Consider the following 11,235-nt stretch of genomic DNA (forward strand, 5'->3'; position numbering starts at 1 on the left):
CCTACAACATCACTTCTTAAAAACATCCAGAGAAGGTATTTTTATGCACCAGTAGTTAGTCAATACAAACAAAATATATTGTTATATTAATTAATCTACCTATGATTTGAACTATGTTGCAAATTCATGCACTGCTATCTTGAATTTAAGGGTATAGGCAAGGCACAGGTTTATTCAAGACAGGACAGGGAGCAAAGTTTAACTCCCTTCATAGTTGTGTCATTTGTGTGACAGTGATTGCAAAGTGGCTGCAATTCTTGATATTCTGTTAGGACAATGCTTCTCTAGGGAACATTTAAGATAGGAAGCTTCCCAAATGTTAAGGTAAAACCAATCAGGAGTCAATTATTTATTTCCATATCTCTCAACATTTTTGAGCAGCGATGTTATGATTCAAAGTCTCAAAGTCTTGAAAGAATGGACAATTTTTACATTCTGATTTCTTGAAGATTTGATCCTGTCATGTTCCAACTTGATTTTTTTTTTAATTTATAATTTCAAATATATAACAATATAATGAATGAACAAAAACACTATAGTAGTCCTAGAAGAACTAAGAGCAAGACACACAATGTATATGTCCTTCCTTTGATCTTTCTTTCATTTCTCTAAAGCGTCTCACTCACCATATGGGTTGAGAATTTACAAGATCTTTAGGCACCTGGGATGCCTACTTCCCATTAATTTTAATAGGAAAAGAGCTTTCAAATTCTCGAACTAGTCTTAATAAATATTAATGGTAATTTCAACTTCTCAACAAGCATATGCTCTTACGTGTGGAAATTATCATAATTCTTCCACTAAGGATATGTACATTCCATTTCATGCAGGATTCCTGGTTCTTACTGGGTTATGTTAAATGCACATCACATACATGACATTATAATAGACCACCAAGCCTCTCAAAAAGATTGTTAAATTTAGAATAAATCTATATAAATATGAGACCTAAGTATGCTATAATTTACTCTGGACTTCAGAATGTATAAAGAAGAAAAAAGAAAAAGATAAATAAATAAATAAATAAAGGAAGAAATAAATTAAAAAGAAAGAAAGAAGAATCAATGCAGTAATAAGCATTCTGTTAATTTTACATCCAGATTTGCACTCTTCATTTGATTCTGCTTCCCACTACCTGGGAGAATGATAATTGTTCCTAATAGTAATTAAAAGACAAAGAATGTGCTCCTTTTCTCTTTTTATGTATATGTATATGTATAATTTTTTTTAATGCATACACACCATTGAAACAGGCTATTGTTTACAACCCAAACAAAAAAGATACCAAAAATAATGCACTCATGCCAGGAAGCTGTACTGGTATTTACCTACACATAATTTTTAAAGGAGATAATTGGAGGTTCTTACATCTTGCAGGCTAGTCATGTCACAGTACAAGACCTTTAACAGCTGCAAGTGGTAGAAGAAAACCAATCTGCAGATACACTCACCCAGAAAAAAAGAAAATCTTTATGTTAAAGTAGCTGCCTATTCCCACAGCGTTACCCTAATGGACCTTCTGTGCTGAATTGCTGGGAGCCAACTGAGACAGATGTGGTATATAAAATCTATGGACTGTGTGTGAAAGAGTTCTCAAGCATCTTATAAAATATCAGCTGCTTTTTGGACTGAAATAGTAAAAAAGTGCAGTGAGTGTACAGACATTTGGAAGAGCAGTAGAAAAATATCTAAACAACTCTTTGCTCTTGTTACAGTTTTAGAAACCAACCGTTTAGAAATAAGGTAAGTATAACAGCAGAAATTTCTACAAGAACACAATTTTTCTGTGTCCCTGGGCAGGTTGCAGCACTCAGGCTCTGAACCTACACATACAGTATGGGCCTTATGGCTACATCTCACATCTACCGTCATTAACAGCCGTCTAACCAGTCCTCTGGCTCCCTGGGCCTGATCCTGACCCCCACCCAGGGGCCAGGTGCCTGATACCCAGGGCTGCGGCTGCCCTGCCTCCCCTGGGAAACGCCCCTGGCTCCCCAGCTCAGCTTCCCCCTGCCCCTGCGGTGTCCTGGCAGCGTGTTCCTCATCATTAAGGAGCTGAAGACGAGCTCCTCCTCTTCATCGTGTAGAGGATCTTAATGAACTGTTTACATGGATGAAGTAGTCAGAATTAGTTCTGACCCTGGGACAAGTGCCATCTGAAATGTGGAACATCCTCGCAATCTATTCTGTCTGGAGTGTTTGCAGGTGCACACAACTACCGATGAAAAAGGACACGTGTGTCCTATACTGCAGCAGGTTTCCTTCAGGACAGACAGGATGCTTCTCAGGTAGAAGCTGGAAGTAAAGAAGTAGCCCTTTGGCCATCTGACGACACAGAAAGCACTGCAAAACTCATTTCTGGAAATCAAAGGCAATGCCGTAAATCTAGGAGGCTAGCAGTATGAGATGCTTTTTCAGCCAAGCGGAGAAATGCATAGGTTTATTTACATGCAGGATGAGAACAGAAATCTGACCATTACATTTCATGCAAATATTTTACTGCTGAGTCAACTGCGTAACTAAGTGCATCGCAAACCAACCTGATCACTAATTCTGTGGTCATGTTTTGTTGCTATAATAAGATCCATATTTAAATGTTTTTGAAGTAGTTCTTGTACGAAATATTCTCCCACCTTAGTCTGTTAGGAGTTCACACCTTAATAAAATACATGTAAAAATGGCACCTGACTGTCTACAGAATTACCCTGTTTCTACCCACACAAGGAACTGCAAGCAGCCCTTCAAAACATTTCAAAATGACGTTTCCCAAGCTGCAGGCAGATGTTTCAGCACACCTCTGGACGCCCTCCTTGCAACCCTCAGAAGAGGAGTGTATACATCACATAGGCAGCGAGGGTCTGTCTCAAGCTCTGTGTACACTGACAGAAGGGGGAGGCGTGCTCTGCCTTCCTCAAGCTGACACGATTATCCTTATTCCGCCCTTATTCCTCAACACAGAAGGAAAGCAATGGGCAATCCATGCTTATGTTCTTAAATAGTTTGATGATAGCATCTTACTATTTGCTTTCATAATTCTTTAAGGTATCTCATTTCATGAATCTCAGATTCAATTAGCTTCAATGCAAAAATGCTCTGTTTCCTATATCTTTACTTCTGATTGCATTGATTCATTTATTTCCACTTCTACAACACTGTTTTGTTCTAACACAGTTGTATCTATGCTTATCTCTAAAACCATATATTTCAAGTTATCTTGTTTATCTTGAATCTTCACCTAATCAGCACTGTAACTAAGTTGCAAATTTCTAGAAAAATCACTTAAGAAAATTACAGTGTTCTTCATTTTGTGCTTTATAAAGACTAAACTTCTGTAGCACAAAAATGAGGGCACTGCATAATGTTTTTAAGGTCCAAGCAAGATTTCTGGGATCTGACTGACACTTGAAAGTGTATTGCCATGGTGAAAAAGTTATTCTAACCCTGCTACTGGTGCTGTAGCTGTTCCCCTGATGTCCCCGATTCAATGTTCCCCTGCCTTGCACAGTGCTCCCTTGCCACTGAGTGCTCACTTCTGCAACGCTTAGCCCATTCCCTCCACTAGGAATGTAGCAATCTTCTGCACTATGCTCTCTTAGATGAGGTCAACACAAAAAATCAAGGATGGTTTGCAAAAATGTTTATCAGAAATTTAGCTTGTATAACCACATTTTCTGAAAATCTTGCAATAAGTATCATAGACTTGATCTCTTAATGTGTAGTATGCACAAACCATAAATGGATCTCACCTGTCTGTGATAACCACCTTTCCAAAGTATATTTTCAGGACTTAGCTGGCCACTAGGATTATAACTTAATTATTATTCCAGAAAAACTATTAAATACTGTGTAATGTGCTTGTGGTGGAATCTTTCTTTACATTGTATGCTAGCTGAAAAGCTACTCCATTCTAGTCCTGTCTAAAAACAAAACAAAACAAAAATAGCACCAAACCCATCCCAAAACAACAACAAACAAAACCAAAACAAATGAAGCAAAAACAAGCAAACAGTTTTTTTGCCTTTTTTTTTTTTATATATATGAGATGTTCTAGTGTCAGAAGAAAGGAAAAGCAGACTTGTGTGAGAGGTAAAACTACACTGACATGTAGGAAAAATATATGAGCCTGGGAATGGGACTTTTCTCCTCACTGCCTGAGTGAGAGCTGTTGACAAATCATCTGCTTTTGAAAAAATTATTTGCTGATGATGTGTCCTTTGCTTTTTTGGGCATTTGAAATAAATTACCGCTTTGCAGAAAATGCTGTTCAACAAAAAATATTTCAGGACAAGAAGTAATTCCAATTATAAATTGAGTATATAATTTGAAAATATACTTTCTTGTTTCCCCAAAGAAATTTTAGAACTGTCTGTTAAGATTTTTTTTTCCTTAGGCATATAGCTACATGTCAAGTTGTCTGCTTTTGTTAAATGCACAATTATTGAAAGATGATGAATGCATGGTTTAAAATTTAACACCAGGAAAACTTCAAAACTATCTATTTTAAACACAAATGATACAGCCTATTTTTTTAAACTTCCCCATGTTATTACAACCGATATGTGTACAAAAGGAAAGTGTTTTGCACAGAGATAATACTGCTTAAATTTGTGTTAAAATTTAAGTAGATACAAGGAAAAGATCAGTAACTAACTGACCCCTGTCTCCTCCGGCGTTTATTTCCGGGAGACTGTTCCAACTGTTATTAAGGAAAAAATCAACTTGCAAGAGATTTGGAAAACAACTGGAATCTATGTCTTGAATCTCTTAATAGGGGAATCATGTTAAAAGTTAAAGGGCACGGGTCACATTAACTTAATACTGCCAGGAGCTTCTACATGTGGCTGCAGTCCCAGCTTCAGGAGGTTAAAAGCATTTCTTGCTTTCCTTCTCAGAGCAATGCCATTGCTGCATTCCAGATCCAGGAGGCATCAACTATCCCTGTCAGGACTCAGGACAGGCATGAAATCCAGATGTTTGCTGATTTGCAATGCCTTTTTGTGTTTTATGGATTGGAACAAGAATATGGATGGCACTGTGCAACAGCAGACAGTGTGATGTCCTAATGAGCAAGAATGTACGTGGAAAAACAGTAATTGTGAATTCCCCATCTCATAAAAGTAAAGCAAGAAATTCCCACAGACTTCACTAGTAAAAGGATTTTATCCTAAGAATCCAAGCCATTCTAGAGGAATATTTGTAACTGCTTGTCATAGAGGAAAAGGAGAAGTCAATCATGCCTGTCTTTGAAATCCTACTCACAAAGAACCACAGTTTGTATGACTCACTTAATTGTTCATTACATGTGAACTTAGGGCTTTCTCCCTTTCAATCCTTTCAAACTGTCTTTTTATAAATACAAATATTGAGACACTGTTGATAACGGAGATGATGAGACAGAATAACTAAATAAATTACCAAGTCAACACACAATTGATGGAAAGATAATGCAGGCCAAATTTTCACAGATTTTCACTGAGGTCTACTCCGAATGAGCCTACACGGACCTCTTCATCGGTAAGAGCTAGCTGAAAATACATACACCCGCCATTTGCATCTGACACACGCTGCAAGGTTTTGTTTGACATTTACATGGACAGCAGTATCCATCATTTCAAATCTATATTCAGAGTTTCACTGATGTGATTTTTACCTGTGTGAAAAGAGTCTGAAGAAGCTGTACAAAACAGATCAGTTGCTTGGGGCAGGAAAATAACTTAATTTTGGAAAGGTCTGTATTGACTGCTTGCACGGGTATGAAATTATATAGACTGTTTCCTTCATAGTGTGCATTAGAAAACACATTCCCGTGTTACTGCTTCATCACATATCTCCTACTTACAGATACTTGCTGTAAACACCAACTCCTGGATTAATACAACACTAAAAAAACAGTATGTATCCTCCCTATATGGAGGAAAGCTTGGAAAAGCAATACTTACTGGCATACAATGAGTGGAAAAAGGCAAAAGAAAAAGAGAGCTGTTGTATTTTTCATTTGTCATCCCCCTCCACAGCTTTAAGCCAACCTGCCAATTTATGATTTCTTATTGTTTGGATTTGGCACTGTTGCATCATGAACTCTGTTATGAATGACTGCATGTTCTTTCTTTTGGACTGTACACTTCCTTGGACAGGAACTGTTGTTTACTATACTTTTGTACCGCATCTTGCCCAATCTTTAAATGAGAGGTCTGTGGGCAAGTGCACTGACTGAGCTGTAAGGGAAGGGCAATGACTATAATGCTCTCCTTGGCAAACCCAGTCCCAGCAGGATGCCCATAAGCTGTGTTTTGGGAATCGTTGTTCTAAGCTCACTTGTTTGTTTAACATATTCCACACTTGTAGCCTACGAATTACCTTCTCTTGCCTATGCCAAAGATGATTTCAGGGCACAGCAGAGAATATTTATGTAACATTTTGAATTTTCATTGTTTAGTACTAGTTTGCTTTATTTATATTTAAGACTTCAAAAGACACTAATAGAACTAGGTGCCTTTGAAATCCCTGTTTACTTTTTTTTTTTTTTTTAACCTATAATTGTATCGGTACTCCTAGTAGGCTTATTTGGGCAGATAATTGTTTCTTTTTAGTAAATTTTTTTTTTTTTTTTTTTTTTTGAGATGGTACCACCCAGATCGCCTCTACCCCAAGGGCTTAGAAATTAAAAAAAGAAAAAGAAAAAGAAAAAGAAAAAGAAAAAGAAAAAGAAAAAGAAAAAGAAAAAGAAAAAGAAAAAGAAAAAGAAAAAGAAAAAGAAAAAGAAAAAGAAAAAGAAAAAGAAAAGAAAAAGAAAAAGAAAAAGAAAAAGAAAAAGAAAAAGAAAAAGAAAAATAATTATTACATACATCCCTGTGTTTCTTGAAATATTAGCAGAATACATTCACCCAGAGTCCGCACATGATCAAGAAAAGAAAAGTTAGCAGAAAATCACAAACAATTGTGATATTGGCAGGTAGATCCAGGTCCTCATTTCTCAGAAGACAAGAAAATAACTGTTAGCCTGTGCTTCATTTCCAGAAGAATATAACTAGCTGCTGGTTTACAGGTAAATATGAGATTCAATTATTGAAGAGACCTGGGATGAATTTTTCAGAATGCACTACTGACCTTTTCAGTGTGTAATGATTTACAAGAACAAGCTTAAAGGCAGTTTAAGGCTGCCTCATTTACAGAGAACAAGTACTTGACACAATTACAGCATTTTTAGACTCCCAAGTACTTTTGAATAACTTGCTCCTTTACTTTACTACTAATGTCAACATGGAGGCAGTACAGAAACTGAACAGTGAAACAAATTATGGAAAAAAATAGAAATTAAAAATAGTACAATCTTTTTGTGAATATTATAATACCCATCCCTGATTTAAAACTTGCTATTAAAATTTTCTTTTGATTTTATTATTTATAGTGGTCTAAAATCTAAAGAAATTCTGTTGACTTAAGAGGGCTTATTCCAGTCAAGAGAAAAGTTAATTATAAAATACAAAATGCCATAATCTGAAAACCATATGGAAAAAATTAAAAATATGACTCAATCTGAAAATACAACTGAGTTTAAAAATCAAGTTTAAAGTGCAGACGCAAAGAAACACTTCCTCCAATCCTCTAGTAGTTTGTTTTAAAACTATTGAATATTTTTGAAGTTGTAATCTTTTATCAGGCATTCAGCATAATTATTGAGCCATTACATAAAGCTGGAGTTCAGATAATTTGCAGAACTAAAAGTACTACTTCATCGTTGTTATTCATTTCTGGTAAAGTTATTGTTGACTTAGCCAATTTTGTTAACAACTAAATCCGTTCCCTAAAAATTAAAAAGAACTTCATACAGTCTATTATGTGAACAGGTAACATGCCACTTATTGTTTTCATGTTATAGTGTAAACTGATGGATTTGACTCCAGAATGAGACTGCGACCCAGCAAACCAATTTGAGTCCAAAACGAGCTTGTTCTCTCTTTCAGTCAAAAGCCTCTGGTTGGACAAAATAGTGCCAAAGACTTTGCTGTAATTTAGCAAATATACTAAATGTGAAGTTCACTTCAAAATTTTTGGCAGTTGCTACTATCACATGATAGAAACTATTCAATCAGTGTTTGGCTTAGAAGAAATTTACTTTAACAAACCTGAGATAACCTTGGTTTAAGTTAAACATACCACTGCTGGTATTTAGTTGTGCAGGATAATAAAGAAGCAGTCAGCTTTCTTACATTCTATTTACGTCTTCAGTTGACTCCCAAGGTAAATTGTGGATGATTTCAGGGTTATTACTTAAAATAATCCAAACCATCAAAATAACATAGTTTTCAAAACACAGGCTTAACTAATCTTTTTCCATTTGTGATATTGCAGTTATAATGTAATTTGCGATAATATAATTTGTTAAAGTGGTGCAGAAACTGAGGCCTGGTGTTAGCAATCAAAAGTAGTTTCATTTTGTAGTGACAGAAATGAAACTTTTTAGACTCCTCTTCTTGAAGTATGTTATTTTGAATATATGCTATTTTTGGACGCTGCAGAAAAATGCAAATTTAGAATGTTCTAATTTGGCCAGAAATATGAACCCTGACAGATTAAACCACATGATCATGCTACCAGCTTCTATGATGCCAATTAGAAAAAAAACACGGAGGTCTCTGTTTCTTATGAAGAGTGATGAACAAAGACAACTTTTGATGTTTATTCTTCTGCACCCTTAAGAGAGGCCTGTCCGAAATAGTGCCATTGTAGAATAATGCAACTAAGACAGAGGATTTAACCTTATAGTGACCTTTCATCCTCCTTCAGCCCTGTATCAAGTTCTTCCTACTGCTCTGCATTTAAGAGATCTAGAAAACACTTCTTTAATGGTGCTTAAAGCTCTTATTGCCAGATACGAAGAAAGACTATTCATATGATTAAATATTTATGTTGCATTCCTAGCAATGCCCCCCATATACACGCCCCTCAAATCAATTGCCTACTCCAAAGTTAGATTGCTTGAGAGCTTAATGCATAGCATTGCATGCAGGAGATACAAATTCTTAATTAATGAGTAAATAATCAAGCTATCCCTCTTACTATGTTTATATATGCTTTTAATATATTTCCAAGAAAAAATGTATTTAAAAAGAATATCCATTTTAAACTAGCATATTGATATAGAGATTTTATTAATCACATGAATTATTAAACCAAATGCATGTGTTGATGAGCTATTATCTTAGTATGTGACCCTTTCAGAAGAACACATTGCCTTTGTTAATTGGTTTCCAGCCTCTTTTTAAAGAAATAGGGAAACCAGGAACGAGAGAATGATATTTCTTAAGAAGCCAGTAGAGGGAGCCCCTTAATAGGGCAATCAATTTCCTATCCGAGTTTCTCCGCTGTCGTTCTTGAAATTTCTACTATATATAAGATTAAAAAACGAGATAAGTGCGAACATTTCCAGAATGAATCTTTCTTTAGCCGTTTCACAGAATAACAAAAGATAATTAACAAAACTATAATTTTCTACATTTTTTTTTTGATAAAGGGGACTAATATCTAAGTTCTGGTGTTCTGCTTACCCTACTCCTAAATTAATACAAAATTACCTCTCAAAGTATCAGCACGTGTTTAAAGCAGCTTTTTCCTACAATGCTGTGCAGTTTCAATTCTACTACAAATGCATCACACAAACATCTGTGACTCATCTATGTGTGAAGATAAAAGGGGGGTGGTCCAAAGCAGGCTGAGAAGAGCCAAGAAAAAAAAATAAAAATCACTGTATCCAGAATTTCTTTATAAATCCTTTTATGATAGAGGTTCAAAATGGCCAGATATATCAGCCTCAGTTTACAATGCACAAAATGTATCTTCCAACTATTTTCTGTACAGTTCTGAGAGCAGTTAACCCAGTAACATGGGATATGCTCCATGTTTTTACCACTCAGCTTATTTTCCTTGAACATATGTGTTTACTTCTAAAACTGAAACAGTAATCCTGCCATTGTCTTTTGTAATCTGTATTTGTAATAATGCAACATTGCTGACATTGCTAACAAACCACTGAGTTTACTGAGCAAAGGGGACTACTCTGACAACATTGCTTTGGTAACACCGACCTTAACGAGTATAGTTCTCATTAGTAGCACAGAGGCAGAATTAAAGGGGAAAATCTTTTCCTCTGCACGGGTATTTGGAAAATCCTTTTCCTGTCATGTCCCAGAGCACTTAAGTAAAAACATAAAACTAAGCTTGAGTTAGTTGCTGATTATTTAAGTAAATGTTAACAGATTTTGATTACTAGAAATGGTTTTATGTGTGAGCTTGAAATAAGGTACATGCTTAACAAATGAAAGTTTAATGAGAAACTTAATAGCAAAATTTTTACTTAAGTCCACTGAAGTCAATGCAAAAACTCCCTGTGACTTAAAACGAGACAGAGTTCCAGATGCTGGCCTCAGCGGAAGTTTTGCCTGACCAGGGCAATGCAATGGACTCTGGTTTTTATAGAAAGCCTCTTATGGAGGAAAACGGGCACTTGTACCCAGGCAATTTGTTGAAGTGCTAGATTTTAAACACTGCTGAAAACAAGTCTCTTCATACTCTAAAAAACAACAACAACAACAACAACAAACAAAACCAACAAATATCAACTCCCCAGCCCTCATCTGGGGGAAATAAACCAACACTGATCACTTTCCAATATCCCATCTCCAATATGGAGCTATTTTAGGACTTAGCCTTCAGAGGAAGTCCTTTGTTCAGTTAAAAAAAATAAATGAAAATTATTTTCTCTTTACCTGCACTGGTGCCTGCACCGGTAGTAAGGTCCCCACCCATCAGGCCACCTAGGGGGTTGAAATGAAATACTATGAGTGAGTACAATAATTTTTAACAGGCAAACATGCAAAACTTTTTCTCTGACTTCAAACAGCCTGCTCCAATATGCACTACAATTTTCCTCTTACTTCAGCAGGCATCAGATCAGACCCACAGTCATAATATCATAATGTTTAATGTCACACATACAAGGTATTTGCCTTTCAAGGACAAATAAAATATGCAGTACCCAACAATTCATTATTTTACTTTCGTACTTCCACAGCACAGGAAGTCAATTATGTTTGAAAGCTAAGTATTCATTCACTTGAAAATTACCTTTAGGTCAGTGTTAGTCAGAGAAGCAAGGCTTCCACATAGGATTTAGAGGAAGAGACTGAAAGCTTCTGCTAGACAGCATAATTCATACGCTGTCATATGTACTTGCAC

General features: G+C 35.9%; 1 protein-coding gene across 23 annotated transcripts in view; it reads right to left on the bottom strand.

Moving 5' to 3' along the window:
- Nucleotides 1-11,235, bottom strand: part of MEF2C (myocyte enhancer factor 2C) — a 131,611-nt gene that overhangs the window by 18,781 nt on the left and 101,595 nt on the right. For all 23 annotated transcript variants that reach the window (XM_035563234.2, XM_035563233.2, XM_035563227.2 and 20 more), the window contains one exon: nt 10,767-10,814. In XM_035563234.2, the coding sequence (XP_035419127.1) occupies nt 10,767-10,814 (48 nt within the window). The remainder of the gene's footprint in view (nt 1-10,766; nt 10,815-11,235) is intronic.

This window comes from Cygnus atratus, chromosome Z (genome assembly GCF_013377495.2).
Source record: "Cygnus atratus isolate AKBS03 ecotype Queensland, Australia chromosome Z, CAtr_DNAZoo_HiC_assembly, whole genome shotgun sequence".
NCBI lineage: Eukaryota > Metazoa > Chordata > Aves > Anseriformes > Anatidae > Cygnus > Cygnus atratus.